Source organism: Gambusia affinis, linkage group LG15 (assembly GCF_019740435.1).
Source record: "Gambusia affinis linkage group LG15, SWU_Gaff_1.0, whole genome shotgun sequence".
Taxonomy (NCBI): domain Eukaryota; kingdom Metazoa; phylum Chordata; class Actinopteri; order Cyprinodontiformes; family Poeciliidae; genus Gambusia; species Gambusia affinis.
In genome coordinates, this window is record NC_057882.1 from 2902011 (window position 1) to 2929614 (window position 27604).

A 27604-nucleotide genomic window follows, 5' to 3' on the forward strand; every position below is an offset into this window, starting at 1 on the left:
TTTCACTCTGACTCTCACTCTAGCGGAGCGGCCTTCACACTCTGATTTTTCCAAAAATCAAAAACTTTGGGTCGCTTAGAAAGAAGTTGTGGACAAACCATAATACATATTGACGTGCTGTCTTCACTTTAAAAGAGATCACGGACGTATCTACAAAATGAAGTTTGAATGGCGTCTCTACATAAGGTTATGACGACACAGAAAATCCTCAAAAATAGGGTATTTTCAGGATTTACTGGTTGCCTCGTCCCCTTGACGACGAGACTTGCACCTGGTGAGCTCGTTAGTGATTTTGGGGTCGTTTTTTGCTTTTTACGTCGCCATGGTAACTCCAAATCCCACCAAAAGTAATAGCTCCCTTCCGGAGCAGGCATGCGTTTTGATACCACTTTTGTGGGTGGGCTCGCAGCGGTACGAGCCGCATTAACGGTAACGGAAGAATAATAAATAATACGTATTAAAGAAACATTCTATTGGGTGTAGAACAATAGGTGCCTGCCATGCAATGCATGGAGGCAGTGACTGACTTGCTTCGCAAGTCAGTCACTGCTCTCCTTATGCATTGCTATGGGCAGGCCCCAAAAATGCATGTTAAGATGTTCCAATATTGATTTGGAGATCAAGTGATTAAAGGGTAAAGACCGTGCACTAGCTGCATTTCCATTACAAACGTGCACAAAACTCCTCTGTCGAAAAAAAATTGTGGTTTGTCCGTTAAATAAGAAAAATCACATGTGAAAATGTTTGTTCACACAATAGGTGATTAAAACAACCATGCCTCGCCATCATCCTCATTATTCTCCAACCACTTCCTGTCGTCTTCTATTTTGTGGTTTGCACCAGTGGCAACATCCTGTTGTTGATCATGTGACTCGTATAATGCAAAAAGTGTTTCCATTGCAGTTTTGCAAAATAAACCAATTTGAATATGATTTTTTTTTTAAATAACACCTTATCCTAGCAACAAAAATTTTTTTTGAAAAATGAAAGTTTTTTTTGAAATACTTGAAATGTTCCCATTAAGCAAATTTATTCGAAGGTGAGAAGAAAAACAAACAAAAACAAATAGAATGAGAGAGGAAAGAAAACTTGATCTGTAAACTGAAATAAATAACAATCCAACCAAACATATCCAAAGCACAAATAATGAGAATGGCAGAACTAACACAAGACTAAAATCTCATTATCTAAGAATGATTTTGTGCAAAAAGTATTATGAACATATTTTTATAGCCCATAGACCTACCTGAACCTTTTTAAGGGAGCGTAATAGCCGACATGGTTTTGGATGTTTTGAGCCTGAAACCTATTCTGATGAAATGTTTTATTGCCACTGCAGACTGGATAAAGCTAATTTCCAGACACTTGGTGGAGGTCTTATAGGGAGTGCCAAAGATGTTGAGCTTCAGAGGAAATTGATCTGAAACGTATTGTCTTCAGATTTGCGTGGCAGTGGGAAGTGTGCATCCAGTAGACAGTGGTCCCCAGGCCTGGTACTCAGGGCTCACTGTCCTGTATGTATTAGGCATTTCCCTGTTGCGGCAAACTTGACTTAAATAACTTGATGGTATGCTGAGGATGTAACACAACCTTTGGATATGTGGGACCCCTACTGCAGAGAACATTGCTGCAGTAATTGACCTGAGATGGTTCAGTTTATTGATGGGCAGACTTAGAGTCTACACCAGTGAGCTTTTTATGCATTTCTTTTGATGTCATGTAGCTGCCTTTTAGTGGTCTGTCAAACATTCTTAAAGCCCTTCAGTGTCATTTCACCAGAGCTGGCTAGACTACCAAACATTGTACTCAAGTAGGATTAAAAAGTAGCACTTCAAGAAATTACTCAGGTAAAGTAAAAAAATTTTAAAAAGGCCAATTGAGTATTAATACAGCAATAATACCAGCTGACCAAAGGTGCTGGAACTCTGCTTGGGTTGCTAGGTGACAAGCTAGGCTTGGCTGGAGTTGCTAAGTAATGACACAGTGCCTGTTTATAAAACATTTGGGAGGCTTTTAAAACAACACATTTTCCAGACTCCAAAAAACATTTCCTTATTGCCAAAAAATGGCTGCATGATTTTTTTTTAAGCACTTGTCCTGTCTGTCTCTGTTTTGCCTTGGGATGGACTAGCAACCTATGCAGGATGTATCCCTCCTCTCACCCAGTGATCACTGGAGATAAGTACCAAATCCCCATGACCCTGCAAGGATAAGCGGGTGTAGACAATAGATGGATGGATAGGTTTAAAGCTTCAAACAAACCCTGAACAAGAGCATGAGAGAAAGAAAGCGAGAAAAACGAGAGAATGGAATAGAAAATGGCAGAAGTTGACCAGGGTAAAGGTTTTGTATGGGTGGGATAAACTGTGTGCATATGTGTGGAGGAGGAAGGAGGATGGTTTGTGTGGGGATGGAGGGCCGGGGGTTAAAGTCACAGATTTTAAATCAGTTCTTTGGCCTTTAACGGGCGCAACAGAAGCCCAGTATGAAAGTACAGAACAAAGAGGGCAGCAATGGCTTCCACCAATTAACATTCCTGCAGCCTTTATGAGCCGCCGGGACACGCCCCTTTGATCACACCTCATAAAAGTCACAAACATCAATTCTTGCAAACCATAACTGTCATTATAATCCCATTAAAAACAACCCACTGAGCAATTCACGTTGAGCACCAGAGCCAAGTGTTCCAACAGCGGGGAAGGATTCCCTCCGCAGGAGCACAAAGCCGACCAAAGGAGTGGGAGGTTTACTGGGAGCAACTGGATAAAATATGACATGATTATGACAACAAAAGTTTGCCACTCAACAGAAGAAGTTTAACCTGTCTGTAGCTTACTTCATGCTTATAGAAGGAATTCGGAAAACCAAGAGGCAAAAAACCAAGACTCCGTCTCCACCGCAAGAAACTTTAAAGTTGATGCTGGATCTACAGACCCCCTGCTCAGTAACTAGGGTAATGTTTCTTGATTTATTTTATGCAGTTTCATCCAAAACATCCTACAAAGTGTATTTTTTCCCAACACTTTCGATGATTAGACACGCTCTCTAGCATTTCCAAATGGGAAACCAAGACCTCCCTCTCATTAGTACGATTCGAAATTCGTCCTGGGGGATCCGAAGGTCTCTCTGGTCCAAAAAAGACCCACCCAACATTTACATGTGGGGTCCATATGGGTAGGAACTGTGTGGGATAGTCTACATAAGCTTAATGCAGAGCAACTCATGACAAAAATAAATACAAGACAGACTACTGCCACAAAAAGCTAGTCCAGGAGAAGTAACCCAGTTAACTGACTCTATGCAGTTGACTGGGTTTCCTTTGGATACAACACATTTTGAAATTTGAATAATAAACCAAACTTGTCTGCATTGTTTGATAAATAGGGTCAATTTTTAATGTTTTTAATATCTGCCTGTATAACTAAATTGGACTGAAGCAAATTTTGTTGTGAATTGGTTTTTGAATGTACATAAGACTGTCATAAACATGACATAACACCTGCCATGAACATGAAGGAGTCTTTATGAATGTCTATGACTGTGTGATGAAGTGTCAAATAAATAACGACACTTTAATGCAAAGTTGGGACTTTTAATGAACTTTCAATGTAACCTTCAGAGCAACTTTGCATGAAAAATGTCATTATTTAATGAAACTTCATGACAACAGTCTTAAACCTTCATAAAGACTCCTTCACGTTCATAACAGCTCTTATGTCATATTTATGACAGTGTCATGTCAGTCTTATGAACACCACATCGAATAAAGTGTTACCAAATATTTACAAAATCTTAAAATGTCTAGAAAATCATCTATGACAAATCAAAATATTAGAATCTTACATTCTATTAAGATCCCATGACGATGGCTCTAGTTTGCTATATTATAAAATAGTTGTTTTTTGTATAACCAACAGGGTAATATGTACGTAAGTAATAAACTTACATAAGTATTAAAAAAACTTTCTCCAAATTACGGATTTTTATGCAAGATGAATACACCAGTCTGACCCAGCATGTCCCACAATGACCTCAAGACTTCATGAGAAACAAACTGCAAAGGCAACGACTCCACCTAGTGGCTGTAAGACGTAACTCAAAACAAATACAGCCAAGCCCAAAATGATTTTTCCCCAGGGCAAATTAACTTTACATCACCGTTTCTTCCAACTGCAAGAAAAGTAGCATTGCAGGAGATAGCCATCAGGGTATTCGGGAAAGGGGAAGTTGGTCCAAAATAAATAAATATCAAGAAAAAACATATGATTACTTGTTTGAAATAAATGCGAGTAATTAGAGGAAAAGTTCTCTGTAGCCTAACAACATTAAATTAGCTTAATTCTGAGTTTTGTGTCCGAGGTTTAAGCTTTTCAGAGATTATGTTTCAGGGAAAAATTGAGCTTACATTTGTTCATTTGGGGGTATTCTGCTTTTACTAATAACTTTACAAAACTTTCATATTGAATGTGTTGCCGAGTCGTGTGCAAGATCTGTGCTCAAGCAGGTCAAAGTTGAAATTTCCTGAACTTTGACCTTTAGCCACTGTGATGAATACTCACCCAGTTAATAGACAGGATATCTATCAAACTGCTCCGGTCAATGTGGTCCTTCAGTATTTTTTCTCTTCCACTCTGTCTCACTATGTCAGGTTTACCACTGGAAAATATTTCAGTTTTGTAGATAAAATAACCATTGTCTGTTTTTTTTGCTTATCTTGCTCAACAATCAATCTGCAATCAACCTTGTTGATCTGCAATCTGCTGCAGGTATTTCAGATCAGTTTTCCTTTTCTCAAAAGGTCATGTAACATTTGTGGCTATAAACAAGCTTCATATGACTGGACTGAGGGCCAAAATGTCTCTTTGGATTGTCCCTGGTCAAGAGAAACTTACAAAGTCTTTCTGGGACTCTGGTGAACCACATCGAGAGACGTGATCCTCACACCGAGGCAAAATGAAAAACAAAAATCACCCAGTTTGATAAAGCACAGGTTTGAGTTTTGCTACTGAATGCTGCTTGATTTATAATTTTCAGAGGAGTGGATGCAAATCAGTTCAATTACATTTACTAAAGCAATTTATAGGAAACATTTTACTTTTATTAGTTTCATTAGTTTCACTGCCCTGTACTTTTTCATTTTGCTTGTCTAATATTATTTTGAAGTACTGCTACTCTTATTTCAGGACATTTTCAGAATACTGACTTCACTGAATGAAGGGGGAAAAACATGTTTTAAACAAAACTGGGTGAGAAACAGACTTACAGTTTATGGTAAAGTGAGACCTCTCATTTGTGCACCAGCTTTGTTGTTCTGATGCGATTTTCCGTCTTTGACTCATTTGCTGAGCCTCCTGAGTCATTTGTGTCTTTAGTTTTACATTGAAATAATCTATCTGGAAGTGTCTCTTGTTCTTAAAATTGCTTTTGTGATTATTAATTAGCTTTGATAGCTTTTCATTTTAGTCTTTAAAATACTAGAATTCACAAATAACTTATTTAATATTTTAGAATGAAAAGATTTGTTTGCTCTATGTTGAATAATTTCTTAGATTTTTTTTTTTTTTTTTTACTTTTACTTACTCTTCAGTAAAATTTGTGCCGACTCCACCCACCTGTGGTAATTTATAGCAGCATAAAAACGTTCATTTTAGGAGATGTATTTGACTTAACGTAGACATTTGGATTCATGCTTTTCCTTTATTGTGTCTTCCTAACCTCCAACAAAACAAATAACAGAACACAATTTACCTTTAAACAGAATAATTACAAGTCCTTCTGTCTAGTCATTCTTACATATTGTACAATTTTCATACCCTGGTTGTATCAAGGCAAAGTTAAAACACAAATCCAGTTTAAAAAAAAAAAAAAGGCAAAAGTTTTTGGACATTAAAAATATAAATCTAGATTCCTTCACTCTTCACTGTGTCATAAATCAACATACCTTCACAATTCAGTTTTTACACATAAGTATATTCTAGTTCTCTATTCATCGTTTAAACACAGAAGCTCCGACGGTCAGAATGAGCTCATACGGTTTTTGCGTTGACCAAGACGACGTCGGTCTTCCTTCTCTGTAGCTCTCTGGATATTTGACACCAAACGCAGGGTGTGCAGAAGGTGGCGCACACACAGTCCTTCGCAATGGAGCCCTGTGGGTCAGACAGATTCATTTGATCCAGTTAGACCGAGAAACTCAAACCTTTAGCTGACTCTGTTATGTAGGACACTTATTTTTGGTGATCATTTGTATAAATTATTAAGAAAATTTTTAAATTACACAAAGATAAATGGAGTAAACTGAAATGTTTAACTTCAAAACCAATTCCATTCCTGATTACTGCCACACATGCAGAGTTAGGAAATCTCCTCATCTGGAACCTGAAGAAATGGACTATGCTCAGAGCAAAATATCATCTAAAGAAATTCAAAATCAGACGAGAAACAAACGGCTCTTGGCTTTCTGACAATGGCTCTTAATAACTGGCTAAGAATAAAAAAGAACCAACTAATGTTTTAAATAAACATATGTGCAGGTCTTAGCAGTTTTTCCAGTTTTGTCATGTAATAATTGCATTGATGTCCCACAAAAGAAATTACATTAAAAGTGCAAATAACATTTATTTAGATCTCTTTCTCTACATATAATATTGGAAACTGGACAATTTTCTTTTTTACATCTTTCCACAAATATTAACATCCATTATAATTGAATGTACTCTTTTTTGCAAATGTTTTCCACTTTACTTCATTTTAAACCACATAAATAGTCATAAAACTGTGGTTCTTTAAAGATGACAACATGTTGCCTGCTGCAGGTATTTCAGATCAGTTTTCCTTTTCTCAAAAGGTCATGTAACATTTGTGGCTATAAACAAGCTTCATTTGACTGGACTGAGGGCCAAAATGTCTCTTTGGATTGGAACGGTTGCAGTCCCTGGTCAAGAGAAACTTACAACGTCTTTCTGGTGAACCACATCAAGAGACGTGATCCTCACACCGAGGCAAAATGAAACAGAAGTTGAATCAAACTTTATCTTTACAAAGATCAAAGATCACAGAAAAACCCAGAGCCAAACCTAAAGCACTGCAGACCAAAACTGACATAAGTTCTCTAGAATGAAATCTTGAATATGGCTATCAGTTAGTGACCTTAAGAAAGAATAGTCCAACTCTGAATGGCTAAAAAAATATAAAATAAGGATTTGGAGTGACCTGGTCCAACGTCTGTCAGACACAACTGAGAGGGTGGAATTAAAACTACACTTTGAAGACATTTGGGCCAAAGTTCCTCACAGAATCTTCCATTGGTTAATGCCAATGGTGGCTCAACCAGTTAGTTATAAGTTGTTGTTTTTTAGCTGCATGTCTACTTCCTGTTTGTCTCTGCTCACTTTCTGTCTTATTGTAAACAAAGGTCACTGACACTACTACAAAACATACACTGATTAACTAGGAAATATGATCTTTTTATGCTTGATTTTTGTTTTATGAGTGACTAAGAACAAATCCAGCCCAAAATTATTTCCAACTGAATGAAGGAATACATCTTTGTCATGTACCTCGATGTTGTAGCGCTCTCTCACGCTGGTCCTCATGGACATGGTGACGGGTGACAACCAAGCTCTAAAGAATTCCAGCAAGGGGAGACAGAGACACTCGCCATATTCTTTGGAAATCATGCAGGCAAAGCAGGGGCAGCACCAGAAGCCAAGACAGCCTGGGGGGGAGGGGGGGGGGGGCAATAGAAACACAACACAAAACAGGCTCACAATGATGTAGTCACAGATGATTAGCACAAATGTTCAAAAACAATTACATGGCATGTTGCTATTATTAGCAAGGAATGGAGAAGTCCAGGAAGCCACCTGATTTTCATCCACCCTCACTGTTTCCTCTAAAACTGCATTCAGGACATACTTTTGCTGTGGTGTCATCTCCTTTCTTTTCAGTAATTAATTGGGTGTTTTTACAGAACAAGTTTCTGATGAAGTTACAGTACATTTATGAAGGGGTTCACCCTCTTACATGATCTCATGTCTTCAGTGAAGTTACAGATGCCACTGCCCCACTCATGAGAGTTTGGGACATCCACTCTTGGGTCTGGATGAGGCTGGTGGATCACGACTTTATCCATGACGAAGTCTACAGGGTGAAAGAAGTTATCACATATCACATTTAGGTAGATCGCAAGTATTCTTCTTTTCTTTCTAATAAGTGTTTTAGTTTCAGCCTAAAACAGAACAATATATAAAAGTTGACCAAACATTTGATCATAATTTCATGCTTATCATCAGTTAAAATCCCTGACGTTGTCCTGTGTAGGTAACAAACTGACAGTCAACAGACAGAGATGTCAAAATTTCACAATAAATATATTTTTTCTCTCTAATAAATGTAATTATTTGCATAACACTGAGGTACAAACCTAAACAACTTATTGGCTTATTTTTTAAAGAAAATTACAAATTTTGTGTCTCAAATGCCTCATAACCATTTGTAGATTTTTTTTCCCTTCACATACGTATTTAAGAAAGAATACAGCTTTCTCTTGTATATTTAAAATTGAAATAAGTGATGGACAATTAGGCCTCTCGTGATAACAAATTTTGCTGGGCGATAACTTGTCCAAGAAGTTATTGTGATTAACAATAATGTTGTTGTTTTGAGATCATTTTCAAGTAATATAATGGCAATGGCACAGTAATGTAACACATTAACAAACTTCAATAAACTTTAAATTCTAATGAAATGGAGCTGGAAGACATATTACACATCCAAAATAATAATAACAATAATAAAGAAACAACAAATAAATTCAATTACAAAGTCTGTCTAAACAAAATTTTCCTTCAATAAAAGGCCCAGTTGAGACCAAACCACCAGACTGAAGACTTTTGTCATCCAGTTCTTAATACAAAAAAAAAAAAGAGAGAAAAGGGTAAAACAATAAATCATGCTAATGAAGCTTGTATTAACTTATTATGCGATTAATGGATTTATTGTATCAGGCCTATGAACAAACATTTTAATCTGATTGTCTCACCTTTTTGTGGTTGATGGCTGAGTTTCGAGTCTGGACGCAGCTGATCCTGGCTCTAGAATGAAGCACCTTTAGTCTGGCAGAACCAGATGTCATCACATCTCCTCACAGAGCAAACTGGATATACTGGTTGTTCTTGCACTAACTTTCCTTCTTCCCCCACCTATTTCTCCTAAGCCATGGCTCAATCAAATGCAGGGTTGGGCAACTCAGCCTCTCATCACAGCCAAGCATGAGGTGGAAAAAAAAATGCTGTGACTCTGAAACTTTCCTGAAACTCCATTCCTAAAGGCCTTTGCATTGAAAGCTTTGCTTATTGTGTGGATGGATAATAAATAGGATGGGCTATACACAGAATAGAGTAACCAATTGTACTGAAATAAGAGTTGCAACTACGTCAAGATACTCAAGTAAAAGTAAAAAAGTAGCCGTTTAATAAATTACTCAAGCAGGAGTAAAAACGAATTTGGAGAAATGGCTCCTCAGGTATTAAATAACTGATCATAACATCGGATTTAATATTTAAAAGGATGTCAAACAGACAAACATATAAACTTATCTGCAAATTCTGGTCATTTGAAGTCTAAAATGAATTACATTAATACAAATAAATAGTATAATAATGAAAATAACTACAGAAGAGGATAAGGACAACAGGAGAAAAAATGTTTTTTTCTCAGTATCCTGAGAAAGATTCTGCAGATTGACTTGACCTGCATAACACAACAAGTTCAGAGAACAGAAATTGCCATGAGTACAACAAAGCTGGGGTAAAAACAAGAGGTCTCACTTCAGCATAAACTGCATCTGTGTGTCTGATGCATTTTGGTTCAAATATATTTGCTCTTCATTCAGTTTTATATCCTGACATTTTATTTAAGTGACAGTAGCAATATTTCCTAATAACTCAAGTCAATTTACCAGGTTTTAGTAAAACAACTTCAAAAAGTACATATTGCCCAAAAACCTACTCAAGCAAACTGAATAAATATAACAAGCTACTGCCCCTCTGTCTGTTAATGTATTTCAAATAATTCTTTGAGACCCAAGTGACGGCTGAAATCCAGGAGTTAGATGAAAATGTTTCCCATGTGAATCAGATTTCTAGTCATTCATCTGTCTTCCCTTCTTTGCTTCTTTGACCAATAGTTCCAAAATCAATCTTTATTTTAGAACTTTTGTGAAAGGAAGCAGGATTTTGAGAAGTCAGTTTTTGGTCACTGAACATGAGTGTATAAAAAAACACACACACATGGGGCCCTGTCCTCATGTTTTGATTTTCTCAGATATTTGTTGCCAACTTTTATTATGAACATTTGTTTATACAAAGATTATCAACAACAGTAAAAAATAAAGTTATTCTTTTTTCGCAGTAAAATCAGAACAGTTGTTTATGTATATTTTCGTGCCCTCTGAGTCAATACTTTGTAAAACCGGATTTCCATACTGTTACACTTGCAAGTGTTTTGGGAGTGTTTCACTGGCAGCTTTGCACATCGTGGGACTTGAGTTTTCTGCTTAATAAATCAGGTTGAGTGAGATTGCATTGAGAGCACCTGTGAACAGGTTCTCAGTTGGACCCGGTTCAAGACTTTTGGCTAGACCATTCTAACACCTAAACATGTTTTCAAAGACGACCATACTCACACACACTCCTCATACCACCAGGCAGTTTAGAGACCAATCAACCTAATAGTCATGTTTTTTTGTGAGGGAGTCAGAGTTTAATCATGCTCATATTTGTAAAATGTAGAATTAGTCAACTTTTTTATCACAAAATGAATCGTTAATATTCATTACATTGCATAGCTGACTAACGTTAAACTAAGGATTTGTTTGAGTTTGTTCGAGCTGCTGGAACAAATTATTATCCTGCCTTTTAGGTTGACTCAGAAGTTAATGTTGCTTATGTAATTAATCACTTTGAACACAAGGTCACTAGCAGGAGGGCAGCAATGATTCACCTAAAACTATTTTCTCAGCTTTCTGTTGGAGACGAGTTGGAGCTTGTTTATAGTTACTAACAACTGACCTCTGGGAAAGAAAAGAACAAAAAAAATGTTCGGGCTTTTCAGTCTGAATGGAACAAAGGGAGGCCTGGCTTTGTGGTGGCTCTTCATTGAAGAAGCTGTTTTGTTTTTAATGTTTGCTGTTATGCGGGATCTCAGACAGCAGTGCCTTTTAGAACAAAACTACGCAAAGAAGACTTTCATCTCTGGATTTCTTCTCAATAGAGGGAGAGAGTCAATAAATTGAAGGTCAACATGGACGAGTTTTCTTCATTAAAGAAACTCGTGGATCTCATTTTTCAAGTAAAGTAATAACTTTCTGAAAGTCCTGTTTGATGTATGCTGATTTATAATATCTATTAATAGTGATGGTTATGACTTCAAGATCCAGTTTTTAGAATGAATACATAGAAATCTGCAATGCCATTTACATTTTGGACATTTTTAAGTAAATTAAGAAGTCAAACTCTTTCAAATAATTACCAGCTTCACATGTAAAATGTCTAGTAACACATACATCTTTTATATTTTCTGCATCCTCATCATTTTTTCTTCCTCCAGTGTCAGATTTCTTCATGCTGTTGTGCTGGGAAAAAGTCAAACCTTTTCAGCTTTGTGGTGCTGCCCCCATGTAAGATGCCAAATATGATAATATCGTATTACAAAGTAAGAAGTGCTTATTCTTTAATCAGGAAAACATTCCACCCTTAAGGAGTAAAGACTCAAAAGATTTAAAAGTCAAAAACTTTCAATTTTTGAGCCTTTGAGAAAATCAAATTTTTTTCTAGAAAATTTCGAACATTAATCTCAAGATTTGATTTCTTAGGCAGAAACGTACCAGAGATATATCATTGGTACATTTCTGTATATGTCTTTTTCTATATACAAGGACCATAAATACGCCGTCGTAGTTACTAACAAACTGCTATCATCTTCTATGTGAAGGCCTCAGACACCTCCATCAATCCCATCATGTTGTTCAGTTCGACAGGGAAGAGTCAGCCAAACTAAATGTCTAAGGTTTAAACTTCTTCAACATTATGAAGGAGTTTAAATCTTTAATACTCTGGAGGTTTACAATCAAAGCTTAAACCTTTGACTTTTAACTTTGATTAGATTACAAAATCCAATTGGTTTTGTAATTAGACTTCAAAAGAAATTGTTATTCAGTTCTTCTTTATTCATTTAGAGTTCTCAGTATTTTACTGTAAAGATAAAAAAAAGATATGACAACACCAGGTAAAGTTACCATCTGGTTTGTAACTTCTATTGGATCATATTCTTTTGTAAAAACAATTCCTAGATATATATTTATAAGAAAGAACAGCTTTTATTTTCCATTTTATATGCACTAATAATTAAAATGATTGAGAAAATTGTGAAACTTTCGTTTGGAACAAATTTGACAAATAAAGCTACATTTGGTCTAAATCTGCTCTAACTATATTTTAGATTAATATTTAAATCTTTACTGTTTTTTTAAAGGGTTCATTTTCAATTACATATAAATAGGCAAGCAAAACATCTGCAATATGAGCTGGATTATTCTAAAATGTTTATAGATTCTTTTAAACCACAGTTTGTGACTTGTAAAGATTGGTGGAAACAAAAAGGAACTTCAAGAAACTAAATATCATCTCCTAAATCTGGGTTATTCAGTACATCCCTGTTGATAACTAATGAAACTTGCCCTCTATGTAAAGGAAAACTAGTGCACAACTTGATTTGAATTAATTATTTTAAATTTTTGGAACAGATTTTCAAGCCATATTGCAGGTTAAATAAAATAAAACAAGGAAAAGTACTGAGGAGCCTGGCTGAGGAGAAGGTTGGTAACTAGGGACATCTGGCGACTGGAAACAGCAAGACATGATAAAAACATAGCGGTTAAATAAATCAGAAGTATTACAGTTTTAGCTTCTTTTTTTATTTTTCTGCAAGTATTTAGAGTTATTTATGCAAGCTAAACCTAAATATATATGAGAAAGTAAAAGCCTCCTGTCCAGTAGTTGGTCATATTGTGAATATGGACATTAGCGTTTGAACAACGTTGAGTTATTGATATATTGTTGTTGCTTTGCACTATTTAGAGTGTTACTATATTGTGATTGCACTAACATTTGATTTACCGTAACGGTATCAGACTGTTTTTACGTGTCATGGAAAGGATTTCCACCTGATTACTTTGCTTTATTTCAGCACCATGTAATTCTGTTACTCCTATTTAAAGCAAATGTGTTGGGTCAACTTAATATATTATGGTTATTCGTCAAGTTGACCTAACACATTTGCTTTAAATAGAAGTAACAAAATTACATGGTGCTGAAATAAAAATACCAGGTGAAATCCTTTCATATTTTTCCAAAGAGTTATTTTTTTTCAGCGTAGGAGAAACCGGAGCACCCGGAGAAAACCTGTGTATTGAGTTTAAAGAGTGTGTCCATTTAAAAAATGTCTCCAACAGTAAGTGAGCGAGAGACAAAGGTAATTTTAAAGACACCAATTATCCTAATCACTTTTTTCCCTGAAGGTAGGAAAAAACGGAGCAACCGGAGAAAACCTATGCATCCTATTTAAAGAGAGTATCGCAGAAAGAAACACAATGTCCAGTGCAGGTAGGAATGCAAGTTATTAATTAAGGAGTTAATTTAAAGTTGATTAGATTAAAACATAAAATGATGGCTATGGCTCAGATTTTCCAGGGCTTCCTGCCTCCCAGTATAAATGGAGTCCTTCCTGGGTTCCTTTGGCTTGTGGGCTTTGGCTTAAGTTGTGTTTTCTGGTAGCCTTCAAAATCTGGCTCTAACTTGGCTTCACCCAGACGTAAAGTTCTTTTATCAGAAGCTAATATTGAATTGGGTGGCTGGATGGTTGATTCAAAGGGTGGTAAATATGTTATATTTCTATTTTTAGTAAGGGCTTCTGTATTTCTTTCAACATCAGAAACAGCTATGTCATCTTTTAACTTTGCCGGTTTGCTATTTAGGGATTCCTTCTTATCCTTTTTTTCTAGTCTATCTATCATGGCCTCTGTTCTGGCCTTTGCCAATTGGTCTCTGAGTTATTTTATCTGAGCCTGATCTCTCCGCCAGTTTTCCATCAGTACCCATATCTCAGTATTTAAAGCAACATTGTCTCTCTTCACCTGTCTCCAATCAGCTGCTGTGGGTTCAAAAACTTTTTTTCCTACCTCAGCCTCTCTCTTCGGATTTGAGACCGAGGAGCGTCTCTTAGCCTTCTCCACCAGAAGTTTATTGATCTGGCGATCGTTTTTTGTCAGACTTTGTTGTAAATACCTGCATCTTTGTTTTTCCTTTGCTATTGCATCAAAATCGAGCCTTGCTTCAAAAGCCATTCTTGTTTTCTCGATGGCTTCCTCCATTGGTGTTTTTGAGAGTTTTCACACGATTAAAACGCTTTCTTTCAGCATGAAACATGTTTGTTGAGCTAACTTAATTTTCATGAGTTGGATCAACTTAATAAGTAGTGTGAAGGTGTCACTGTAACATAAGATGGTTTCTCAGGTGTGCTGTGGTGGCGCAGGGGTTTAGCACACTGCATGTTTGGAGGCCTGAGTCCTTGACGTGGATGTTGCTGGTTCGACTCCTGGTCCCAGTGACCTTTGCCGCATGTCCTCGCCGTCTTTCCTGTCTGCCTACTGTCTCAAAAAAATATTAGCCACTAGTGCTGCAAAAACTGTACGGAGAAAAAACCAATTGGTTTCAACTAAATTTGCATAAATTATTTGGGCTGGCTCTTTTAAATTACATTGGGTCCAACTATAGTAAATTAGTTGAATCAACCTTAATAAATTAAATTGAGCCAGCACATTTGTTTTAAATTGGAATAACCATAATATATTAAGTTGACCCAACACGTTTGCTTTATATAGAAGTAACAGAATTACATGGTGCTGAAATAAAGCAAAGTAATCAGGTGGAAATCCTTTCCATGATTTTTTTATTTTCATCCAAAGAGTTATTTTTTTCAGTGAAGGTCAAGAGGGAGCTGGGCAGCTAGCAGACATGATGTCAGCAGGTTTTATACTTCTATTCTAGGCGGTGATGAATGGCAGCACCAGAACTGGCTCAAAGTTAATGCTGGGCAGGATGTGGGTTGTATTGACTAAACTTTATGTGCTATTAGGTTTTGTAGCAAAGATCCCAAAGGATTCCTAGAAACTGCCCAACTGGGGGCTTTACATAAAGTGTTTGTTGAGTCAGTCGTATTAGGTGGAATCTACAAACAGCAACTAACAGACATAATTTGTCCAAGAAAAAACAGAATGAGAATTCGAACAGATGAAAAGCTAAAGAAACTGAACAGGTTTGGGTTTTACCAACAGAGAGCATGCAACTGGAACGGGTTCAGACAATCAATCAATCAATCAATCAATCAATCAATCAATCAATCAATCAAAGGAGGGAGGAAGTCAAGCTAAACCACAATGTTGTGGTAATAAGTTGTACAAAATGAAATTCAGGATTTCTAAAACAAATTTTAATCAAAATATCTCAACACATTTCAAAGATAAATTTTATTTTTAAAGCTGCATTTTGAAATGACAGCGTATCAGGGCAATGCTAAGAAAAGAAGAGAAGTCATAACATCACAAGAATAAAGTTGAAATATTGAGGGTGTGTGCACCTTTACAAGTGTCTTCTGGAATATAATGATAGTTTTAAACATAAATATTGCCAATGTTTGGTATTTGTGTTTATAGAACATGCAGATATCTCTCTCTGTCTAAGGTTATAAATTGCTGTAATTCCTGGAACTTTTCACCTGAGTCCGATTAGAGATTGCTAATATAATTTGAAGTTTGGAACAGCTCAAGATAAGAATAAATGACATCATAACCAACTATTACTCCAGAAACATTGAAATAGCTCGCCTGTCTTCTATAGCTAGTCGTGATGTCATTAATCGACTCAAGGGCATGCATGTTCGTGAGGTGGGGAATTAATTATATTGAGCCAACACGTTTGCTTTAAATTAGAATAACCATAATATATTAAGTTCAGCCAACTCTATGATTTAGAATCACCCATAGAATAACCATAATAACATAAGATGAGCCAACACAATTGCTTTACATTGGAATAACCTTAATAAATTAAGTTGACCCAACACATTTGCTTTAAATAGGAATAACAGAATTACATGGTGCTGAAATAAAGCAAAGTAATCAGGTGGAAATCCTTTCCCTGATATTTTTTATGTTCATCCAAAGAGATATTTTTTTCAGTGTACATAAATGTAACATTTGTTAATTGAGATTATAAATGCTGCTAAGTTTGATTTAATGGTTTCTGCATACATAAATTAAAATATTTAACATTTAAATGTAAAATTTTATGGAGCTGGCAAGCTTACTTTGTAAAAGTTCAAAGAACAATCTTCATAGTTAGATTATTTGGTTACCACAGCAACAATCTGATGCTATGAATTTAATCTTTGAGTCTGAGCTCTGTTTGTTCACAAATACAAATTAGTAAAATGCAATTATACCTGTAATTTTTTTAGATTGGCCAATTAAACTACCCCCCTTCTCCCAAATTAAATCTAACACAGGAGCTGTTGGAGTTGCTGACGTTTTTAGCAGGAAGAGGGGCCCCTAAGTCAAATGCTGCTCAAGGCCTCATGCAGCCTTGTAACAAACGGGAGATCTGATTCAATGCTGCTAATGTGGCTTTAGTAGCTCTTCTATTTCCTGTCTGTTGAGTTTTTAATACGGCTCACAGAAACTGTTTTTGTTTGTTCGAACTTTAAGCTGCCGCGAGCATTATCTCTGGCTGACTAAGTAGACAAAGCATTTGATATGGTTTGATGTAACCGGAAATATAATTATAAAATAATATAAAACCAGCATGATGAGAGAGCGCGAAAGTTCCTGACCGGGCTGAACTTGCATGATGAGGTTAGCCCTGGTTCGTTACCCACTAATACATAAACTTTATCATCATAAACAGAGCCAGGTGGTGTTGGGATGTAAACACCCAACATAATCCTTAGTTCACGAAGATAAATCAATCTCCCCGCTCGCTCAACGCACGCATCAGAAAGCGTTATTCCTGCGGTTTACAACCAGAGCTAACGCAGCGGGGCTTAACCTCCTACCTTGATGTGGAGTAGGGGACTCCAAAGAAACGTAATTCCACACAGATGTGTGATGTGAATATCTGTACAGGTCAGCCTGTGTCCAGTTTGAGTGAAAGGAGGCGCATCCGATGCGCGCCGAGTTAAACTTCAGACATCCAGCTGCTGCAGCACACGCGCCAGCAGTGTGATTGGTCCGGCTTTAATTGCATCAATTCTAAACTTACCTTCTATAAAGATAACTTTTAGGAACAAATCTGTTCCGCCAGTAAAACACTCAGACCAACAGAGACGCTTGCAATTCGGCAAAAAAATAAATAAATTACGCAAATTTTTAAAAAAATTATTACTATTTTCCTAAAAACAAGCAACGCTTAGTGAGCGTTCTTTACCATTCTAGTAAAGAATGGTGGGTCGCCAGGCTTATCATACACTGGAGGAAACCCTGATGTACATAAATAAAGTAACTAGCTTCATCTTTAACAGTATATTGAGAACAAAGGGAGGATATCTGCGCATGACTCAAAGTTTTGGTCAACAGTGAAGTCCCGCGAGAAAAAGGAAACTACACAGAAAATATTACATTAAATAGTCCTGCCACAATAAAATTTAAGATGTGTGATTAACAAATTTACAGTAAGCTTTTTTTCCCTGTGACGGAGGAGCCGTCATGAGTTAGGACATATTTAGAGTCCATGTCAGCATGCAGGCACGCCCGCACATATACACACAATCACTAACTTACTTTTTTGTTGCAGGTTAAACTGAGGCGGTTCATCATGGGTGCACACGCGGTGTTCCTATTTCAGTTAAACATTCATCCAAAACACATTATTTTCAGTATCAAACATTTTTCTGGTTTTACTTTCAAGTAGGGTTTTTTTTTCAGATGGTGGCTTGTAAGGAGGGAGTCATATGATGACTGCATGATGTCATCAGATTAGTACCAAGTGTTTTCTATTAAATTGAGTATTGTATTTTTGTTTACAAATGTATTTATTTATTTATATTATTATTATTATTATTATTATTATTATTATTATTATTATTATTATTATTATTATTATTTTGTATACTTTGAGAGTTTATTTGCGTTGGAAGTAATTGTTTAGTTCTTGATTGTTTGGAGTGTCTGTGGGCGGAGCCTGTGGCTTTAAAAGCAGGGCTCTGCTCCACAGTCAGTCTGTGCTTAGACTCACACTGAGGTGAGACCGTTGACCCGAAGCTGAATAAAATCCTCTAAAAACAATCTCCGACTTGGACTAGTCATTATGCTTGACTAAATCATAAGAGAACCCTGTCACATTCCCCAACAAATTTTAGATAATTTAAACCATGGTGTGTGACTTAAAGGCTTCCATACCTCAGTATCTCGATAACCTGGATGTATTACATCCATATTGGGAATTAATTAAAAGTAAGAGAAATACAGTACACACTTTGATTTTAGTTATTTATTTTACCTTTATTGGAGAAAAAATAGGCATATGTTGCAGGTTGAAGTAAAAAAGGAGGTAGCAAACACTGAGGCCTAGGAGAAGGTGGACAATAGGACATCTAGTGACTGGAAATAGCAAGACAATATAAACAGTAATACTATATATATAATTGTACCAGTTTTTATGTCTACATTTATATATATAAATTTACATTTATATATTAAGGGGCTGCACAGTGGCGCAGTTGGTAGAGCTGTTGCCTTGCAGCAAGAAGGTCCTGGGTTCGATTCCCGGCCGGGGATCTTTCTGCATGGAGTTTGCATGTTCTCCCTGTGCATGCGTGGGTTCTCTCCGGGTTCTCCGGCTTCCTCCCACAGTCCAAAAACATGACTGTCAGGTTAATTGGTTTCTCTAAAATTCTCCCTAGGTGTGAGTGTGTTGTTTGTCTTGTATGTCTTTGTGTTGCCCTGCGACAGACTGGCGACCTGTCCAGGGTGTACCCCGCCTCTCGCCCGGGACGCAGCTGGAGATAGGCACCAGCAACCCTCCCGACCCCATTAGGGAAGAAGGGTGTTCAGATAATGGATGGATGGATGGATAGATTTATATATTAATGTATATTCTATAAAGAAGAAATAAAAACTGGTATAATTATATTTTAATTATACAAACAAAACCCCGTTAGAAAACAATGTTTTTGGATTTCATCCAAATCCATGGGCCTTTATTCCTGAAGTTTAAATCAAGATCATATTGCTCATATAGCTGCATGATTAAGGTTCTCTATGCTAATTTAGAAACATAGGTATTCTTCAGTATCCCCAGCACCAGAACACGTATCAGCCCAGGCGGTGGTTTTGAGGTTATGCGGTTTTGGCTGAGATCATGACCGGGGCATTCCTCTTTTCTATCTCCCTGGCCATCTGACACCAGATGCAGACGGTACAGAAGCTGGACAGCACACAGTCATTAGGAAGGGAGCCCTAGGAATTAAAGCGCTTTGAATTTCAATAAATGCGTTTTTAAACACGGTATTAATATTAAGAAGGAAATAGAATAACGCCTTTGTTTATTTTTCAACTGACAACTTACATCGATACCATAGCGGTGACGTAAGGAGACCCTCATAGCCAAAGTGATGGGTGGGACGCACACACCAAACATATCCAGCAGGGGGAGACAGAGATGCTCGCCGTAGTCTTTAGAGGTTTTGCATGCGAAGCAGGGAAAACACCAGTACGCAAAACAGCCTTCAAAGATAAAAAAATAGAGAAAAATACAGAATTATGAACTATTGTTAAGCAGTTGCTATAGAATCGTATCAATGAGGAAGTTTCTGAAACTGTCTTTAATGTCTTAACCTCAACAACGTTACTTACATGTTTTTAAATCACCGAGACAATCAAACAATCCTGAACTCCACTCCCGTGGGTTCATGACCTCGACCACTTGTGTAGGTGGCGGTTGCTGAATTACTATTGTTGTTGTCATGATAAAGTCTAAAAGAGGAGAGAGATAAACATACCCATTCGTTTACCCAAAGACATATTTGGGTGGTTATGAAGCTATTCATAACTTCCCAAAGTTCTGAATAATTTTGTGTAGTTGTTTCGTAACTACCCAAAGGAATGCTCTTTGCTTTCACTTTTTATGCAAATGGCTGCTTAAACACCAACAAGAAGTTTCAACAAGATTTTGAAGTTAATGTGATTTGGTTTTAAAGGGGACAAAATTTAATATTAGAAGAAACTCAGCAAGTTGTATTTTACGGTATATCGCCATATCTAATTGCCACACTGATATTTTAAAACGTTAGATAACCTACAGGAAGAAAAACAATGCTACGTATATTTAAATGAATAAAACGAAGCATATGCTTGGTAATATCATTTTTCTCTGAATGTTAAGTGAACTTCTCCATAATAAGACTATAATATTTAGGTTGTTGTTGCACCAAATAATCAGAAAGTCTGATGTCTCACCTGTTGTGCCTGAGCTCTGGGTTAAGCGCCTTCTCACAGCTGATCTCTGCTTTGAATAGCTTGAACTTGAGTCAGATCAGCAATAAGTTCCAGGATGGAGAAGTAAACCAACCAGACACACCGGTTCCTTCAGGTAATCTTTTTTATTCCTCTGAAACAAAGTCTTTGTTTTTAACTTCTGGCAAGAAGTCATGGGTGTTGAGCCCTGTCAGGTTCTACGTCAGGTGTAGTTCTGTTTTTCTGATCCTTTTGGAAAGAATTTCTTTTTACTGTATAGTGTATTGGAACTGGACTGTCAGTGAGAAAAAGAGATTTTTTTTTCAAGCATCTTCTTGTCAGTGAGAGAATCTCAGTCAGTGTTTTCTGGTTAAATAATGGCGAAAAGTCATAAAATATACAGAAAACCTACAAAGATGAATTGTGAATGAACTTTCCACCTCTGAGGCCAAAAGCATTTCATCGGAGCGAATCATGAGAGACATTTTACCAAAACTGATGCTACAATAATAATACCGGTAAACAACCGCGAGACGCAATTTTACTGATTGTGTTTTATTTAAATAAGTGAAAGAAAATATTCTCACATGAAAACTCTCTTTCATATGGAAATGGCAAAGCAATTTTTCCTATGGAGCAGCATGTCAACACCCAGCAACTTTTCTGGCAACACAAGCATAAACAGCAGCCATAGTGTCCTAATAGTGTTAGCAATAGAAAAGAAAACTTCTAAGTGTTCTTGACACCAAAATTCATGGTACACCAGATGGTGAGCCATATTGGCAAAATAAACAAAGTAAAAGCACTAAAATAGTTTTAACTTGTTGGGGCCTGCCCCATAGCAATGCATAAGGAGAGCAGTGACTGACTTGCGAAGCAAGTCAGTCACTGCCTCCATGCATTGCATGGCAGGCACCTATTGTTCTACACCCAATAGAACGCCTCTTTATTGGGGCCTGCCCCATAGCAATGCATAAGGAGAGCAGTGACTGACTTGCGAAGCAAGTCAGTCACTGCCTCCATGCATTGCATGGCAGGCACCTATTGTTCTACACCCAATAGAACGCCTCTTTATATATTATTTATTATTCTTCCGCCAACCGGAATGCGGCTCGCACCGCTGCGAGCCCACCCACAAAAGTGGTATCAAAACGTGCGGCCCGTTCCCGGCAGGTGTGCTATTATTTTTATAAGGAATCGGACTTACGATGGCGACGTAAAAAGCGAAAAACGAGCAAAATTTCCAACTGCCGAAACGCAGAGCATAACTGAAACCAACTGACGCTCCAGTAGAGTGAGAATTTAAGCAGATTTTTGACCCCAAAGCGATTTTGAAATCGCTGTCACGCCCACAAATATCGCCCGATTGGTATCAAACTCGGTCATGACATTGATACGCATGCCTGCTCCGGTAAAATGTGTTCGATATTTCTCTAGCATTTACGGTTTTTTGTCAAGGTGCTTCTGAGTGAAATCATGGGACAGGGTAACTGACGCTCTCCCTGATTCACTTCCATGTATTTCTGAAAAGTTTCTGCACAATTTTTTGTCTCATCACTGCAATTACTGTGAATGAGGTAAAAATATGAATTGCGGTACTATCGGAGAAGACAAATAGCCCTCTCATACGCTTCAAACGGTTTTCAAATATGTATTACGGTTCCTGAGCAGCCAAAGGTTTGTTGAGTGCTTTTCCACATATTAATTGGCTGGGTGTCTCACAAAGATAGAATTTTTTTCCCCCCTTTCTGTCTCACACACAAATGACAGTTAGCAGCTGATCCATTACCATAGCAACGGAACACATGAGGCCAGAGCAGCTGATTTATGGGAGGACACTCTGGAATGAGCTGGCCTTTAGAACTACTTGTGTTTTGGGCATTTTATAACTGGTTTTAACAAACCATTGTTACACACAGGATTAATGTGTCAATTTTAAATAAAGCTTAATGGAAATTTCCCAATAAAAGCCCCAATATCTCTGTCAGGTGAGTGAATCTCTGCCTATATTATCTTTTCCTCTCAGGTTATGGCACTGGCTTGCGCAGCAAGCCAGTGCAATGGCATTAACCTTTGACCTAATGATAATAAATAGGACTATCAGAACACCATATCTGTAGTTCTAACTAACACTCAGTTAAAACAGAGCTTCCATTTAGAACTACTGGCTGTTTAGGCCAGTAAATAAGGAATTTAACCCAAACACTGTTAGGCATTGGATTAGTGTGAGCATTTAATATGAAGCTTATGTTTATTTTTCAAAATAAAAGCCTTCATATTGCCCTCAGGTTAATGCATCGCCGTAAGGCGATGCAATAATATTAGAATGCTTTATATTCTTCTCTCAGGTTAGGGATCTGCCTTGCGCAGCAAGGCAGATCATTAAGATAAGACTTTTACCTTAAATAAACTATTAGCTATTTTACTTACTTATTAGTCATTTTAAATATACTGAATGGAGTAAATCAATTACAGAAAACATTCAAATGATACCCCACATGCTATTGGCAACACTTAGGTAAAGATATGTTTGGCCTGCTTTGATCAGAAAAACTAACTGCTTCAAACTATCAGGATTCCATCTCTCCCTGTGTGTTTCATTGTCATGACAGTTGAGCTGTTCTTTAGAACTACAAAGACTGAAGGTTAGAACTACAACATGGTGGAACTGTCAGTTACTACAGAGGAGGACTGAGCTGGCCTTTAGAACTACTTGTGTTTTGAGCATTATAGAAACGATTTAACACATTCACTGTTACACATGGGATGAGTTTGACCATTTCTTATGATGCTTACTGAAAATTTCAAAATAAAACCTCAATATGCCCCTCTGAATAGTGCACCGCCGCAGGCGGTGCTATGATATCATTCTGCATTATCTGGTTCTCTCAGGTTAGGGAGCTGCCTTGCGTAGCAAGGCAGTTCATTAGCATTAGCCTTTTAGCTTAAATAAGCTATTACCTATTTTTCTTACTTATCTGCCATGTTTAGTGTACTGAAGGAATTAAGTAAATTACAGAGAACATTCTAATAATATCCCACATGCTACTGAGAGCATTCACGCTAACATTAGCATTTTTGCTCATTTTAGCTTATACACTTACTTTATCATACTGAATGGTGCATGTCCAGTTTACTTAACATTCTTGTGATTGTATTGATTACATTGCAGCTTTCTTTAGCATTGATGCAAATTGTTAGCATCAGAACGCTGGGTCCAAACCGACGGGCACACTTTGGCAGGCCCCAGTTAAATTTCTTCAGGAATTTTCTAGTTATATATTTCTTCTTCCGTTACCGTTAATGCGGCTCGCACCGCTGCGAGCCCAGCCACAAAAGTGGTATCAAAACGTGCGGCTCGGTCCCGGGAGGGGTGCTATTATTTTTATAAGGAATCGGACTTACGATGGCGACGTAAAAAGCGAAAAACGAGCAAAATTTCCAACTGCCGAAACGCAGAGCATAACTGAAACCAACTGACGCTCCAGTAGAGTGAGAATTTAAGCAGATTTTTGACCCCAAAGCGATTTTGAAATCGCCGTCACGCCCACAAATATCGCCTGATTGGTATCAAACTCGGTCATGACATTGATACGCATGCCTGCTCCGGTAAAATGTGTTCGATATTTCTCTAGCATTTACGGTTTTCTGTCAAGGTGCTTCAGAGTGAAATCATGGGACAGGGTAACTGACGCTCTCCCAGGTTCACTTCCATGTATTTCTGAAAAGTTTCTGCACAATTTTTTGTCTCATCACTGCAATTACTGTGAATGAGGTAAAAATATGAATTGCGGTACTATCGGAGACGACAAATAGCCCTCTCATACGCTTCAAACGGTTTTCAAATATGTATTTCGGTTCCTGAATGGCAAAGGTTTGTTCGGAGTGCTTTTTCCATATTAATTGGCTGGGTGTCTCACAAAGATAGAATTTTTTCCCCCCCTTTCTGTCTCAAACACACTGACAGTTAGCAGCTGATCCATTACCATAGCAACGGAACACATGAGGCCAGAGCAGCTGATTTATGGGAGGACACTCTGGAATGAGCTGGCCTTTATAACTACTTGTGTTTTGGGCATTTTATAACAGATTTTAACAAACCATTGTTACACACAGGATTAATGTGTCAATTTTAAATAAAGCTTAATGGAAATTTCCCAATAAAAGCCCCAATATCTCTGTCAGGTGACTGCCTATATTATCTTTTCCTCTCAGGTTATGGCACTGGCTTGCGCAGCAAGCCAGTGCAATGGCATTAACCTTTGACCTAATGATATTAAATAGGACAATCAGAACAATAATGCATCGCCGTAAGGCGATGCAATAATATTAGAATGCTTTATTAGTCTTATCTTAAATAAACTATTAGCTATTTTTCTTACTTATTAGTCATTTTAAATATACTGAATGGAGTAAATCAATTACAGAAAACATTCTAATGATGCAATGGCATTAACCTTTGACCTAATGATAATAAATAGGACGACCAAAACGCCATAGTGTGGGCATTTAATATGATGCTTATGTTTATTTTTCAAAATAAAAGCCTTCATATTGCCCTCAGGTTAATGCATCGCCGTAAGGCGATGCAATAATATTAGAATGCTTTATATTCTTCTCTCAGGTTAGGGATCTGCCTTGCGCAGCAAGGCAGATCATTAAGATAAGACTTTTACCTTAAATAAACTATTAGCTATTTTACTTACTTATTAGTCATTTTAAATATACTGAATTGAGTAAGTCAATTACAGAAAACACTCTAATGATACCCCACATGCTATTGGCAACACTTAGGTAAAGATATGTTTGGCCTGCTTTGATCAGAAAAACTAACTGCTTCAAACTATTAGGATTCCATCTCTCCCTGTGTTTCATTCTCATGACAGTTGAGCTGCTCTTTAGAACTACAATGACTGAAGGTTAGAACTACAACATGGTGGAACTGTCAGTTACTACAGAGGAGGTCTGAGCTGGCCTTTAGAACTACTTGTGTTTTGAGCATTATAGAAACGATTTAACACATTCACTGTTACACATGGGATGAGTTTGACCATTTCTTATGATGCTTACTGAAAATTTCAAAATAAAAGCCTTGGCAATTTTTACATCATATATTTGCTCATTTTTGCTTGACGTGATTGGTTTATCCAAAGCACTCTTAGACACTGGATTAGTGTGGGCATTTAATATGAAGCTTACTGCAAATTTCAAAATAAAAGCCTGAATATGACCCTCAGGTTAATGCATCGCCGTAAGGCGATGCAATAATATTAGAATGCTTTATATTCTTCTCTCAGGTTAGGGAACTGCCTTGCGCAGCAAGGCAGTTCATTAGCATTAGCATTTTATCTTAAATAAGCTATTGGGTATTTTTTTTCTTTTTAGCCATGTTTAGTATACTTAATGGTGTAAGTCAAGTATAGACAACATGCTAGTGAGCTGATTATCATGCTGAATCGTGCATGTCCATGTTAGTCAACATTCTTGTGATTCTCCACATGGTTCTTTGGAAGTTTTTAAGCTTAGCATTGATGCTAATTGTTAGCATCAGAACGCTGGGTCCAAACCGACGGGCACACTTTGGCAGGCCCCAGTTAAATTTCTTCAGGAATTTTCTAGTTTTTATTATTATTATTATTCCTATATTTATAGACTTTAACAGCATCATAACATGATAAACAGCAACAATAGGAAAACAGTAAATTTGTGTGCTTTTATTCCCCTAAAACAACATGCAAAGTGTTTGAGAGTGAATCAAAACTAAAGCTTTTTGAGGAGGATTTGAGAAACTACAATACAAAATGAAACCTTCAAGAGGGTGTCAACAAAAACATAGATTTTACCACACTAGTATAGAACTAATATCTGATATTGGTATTTTGGGTGATCCACTTTGTTTTACAATCCTACAAGTGTAATACTGACAAGTGAATATCTTTTTTTCATGTCTAAACAATCTGAGGAAGGCTGGGAAAAATCACGTACTTTTTCACAACCGGCCCTTAAAGACCTCTCCCACTAGACGGTTAAATTGTTTCCATTTGCAGACCTCTTAAAGTGACACAGCACATTCCACAAACCTCCGACCACATCAAGCCCACTGTGAACATTAGAGAACAACGCTCAGACAAAATTACACAGATCTTTCAGTACGCAAAACTGAAAACTGCTGATAGAAATCAGAGAGAATAATAGACCAGTTGTCATCCGGAGCCACGGAGAACATGTCAGGTAACAATGACGTAAAGGAAAAACAACTAAAGACAAAAGTGAGATTTACATCTTTGTAGCAACAGAAACTACCTGCATTCATTCCTGTTTGATACTAGAGGCGTCTTATCGCACAGCCAGAGACATCTACAGGCTGGAACATCGAGAAGAAAAACTGAAATGATGTGTTTATTTAAAGATGAAAGTCAGGAAGCAGTGCTTCAGTCGTTTTATCATCATCAACAATTTGCACAGTAGTAGTTTTTATCCTTGACTTATTTATGTTTTGCTTGTATTTTTGTGGCTTTAATCAGAAATATATTATCTAGAAAACATAATCTCTTTTCCAGATAAAAGATTATCTAGAAAAGTGACGCTCTTTTGTGTTTTCTTCTTAAAACTTTGCACTGTGCTTTTCTTCTGCTTTTCCATGAGTAATCTGAGATCTGAGATTTGTGGAATTTGAAGCAAACTTCCACCCCTCCTCCGCCTCTCGGTACTTGAATGCTGCTACACATGAAATGAAATGTGATTAAGATGATGGATAAAATACACAGATACATGCAGCAGGTCATTCTCAGCAGGAGGCCTGAGTTCAGTCACAGCGATAAGACGAGAAGCTGTGTCACCACAGATTACAGGAAGTCAGCTGTAAACCTCAGCAACAAGGGCTGAGAATAATTTTGAATCTACTAGTGCAGTGGACCACCACTAACTCACAAACTCACCTATTTACTTATTTTTTATGTAGTTTATTTCAAACAGGTTTTTAAAAACAAGAAAACAAGCAATGTGACTAAACACTGTTTAGACACAATTTAAACAGCG

At 37.2% G+C, this 27604-nt stretch overlaps 2 protein-coding genes across 3 annotated transcripts; both read right to left on the reverse strand.

Moving 5' to 3' along the window:
* Nucleotides 1-5677: 5677 nt before the first annotated feature.
* Nucleotides 5678-17944, reverse strand: LOC122845022 (cornifelin homolog B-like). Of its 2 annotated transcripts, none has more exons than XM_044140975.1 (5): nucleotides 17894-17944; nucleotides 9044-9095; nucleotides 8026-8142; nucleotides 7560-7717; nucleotides 5678-6149 (listed from the first exon to the last, which is right to left on the reverse strand). In XM_044140975.1, exons 1-5 carry the CDS (start codon nucleotides 17927-17929, stop codon nucleotides 6027-6029), a joined length of 486 nt encoding a protein of 161 aa, XP_043996910.1. In that variant the 5' UTR covers nucleotides 17930-17944; the 3' UTR covers nucleotides 5678-6026. The 2 variants fall into 2 exon arrangements, with proteins under 2 accessions (XP_043996910.1, XP_043996911.1); XM_044140976.1 differs by lacking the exon at nucleotides 17894-17944 and adding an exon at nucleotides 17170-17186.
* A 643-nt stretch (nucleotides 17945-18587) lies between these two features.
* Nucleotides 18588-20693, reverse strand: LOC122845132 (cornifelin homolog B-like). Its single transcript, XM_044141199.1, has 4 exons — nucleotides 20570-20693; nucleotides 19967-20086; nucleotides 19680-19837; nucleotides 18588-19570 (listed from the first exon to the last, which is right to left on the reverse strand). Exons 2-4 carry the CDS (start codon nucleotides 20076-20078, stop codon nucleotides 19451-19453), a joined length of 390 nt encoding a protein of 129 aa, XP_043997134.1. The 5' UTR covers nucleotides 20079-20086; nucleotides 20570-20693; the 3' UTR covers nucleotides 18588-19450.
* Between the last annotated feature and the right edge of the window lie 6911 nt (nucleotides 20694-27604).

Bases quoted from the DNA above. Each gene is read 5' to 3' on its own strand.
- LOC122845132 (XM_044141199.1), bottom strand. From the start codon at position 20,078: ATGACAACAACAATAGTAATTCAGCAACCGCCACCTACACAAGTGGTC. The intron at 19,838-19,966 runs GTAAGTAACGTT...TTATCTTTGAAG, and splicing joins TCTCGGTGATTTAAAAACAT to GCTGTTTTGCGTACTGGTGT. The intron at 19,571-19,679 runs GTAAGTTGTCAG...TTTAATTCCTAG, and splicing joins GTCACCGCTATGGTATCGAT to GGCTCCCTTCCTAATGACTG.
- LOC122845022 (XM_044140975.1), bottom strand. From the start codon at position 17,929: ATGATGAACCGCCTCAGTTTAACCTGCAACAAAAAA. The intron at 9,096-17,893 runs GTAAGTTAGTGA...GCTTCATTCTAG, and splicing joins GTTTAACCTGCAACAAAAAA to AGCCAGGATCAGCTGCGTCC. The intron at 6,150-7,559 runs GTACATGACAAA...TCTGACCCACAG, and splicing joins GAGAGCGCTACAACATCGAG to GGCTCCATTGCGAAGGACTG.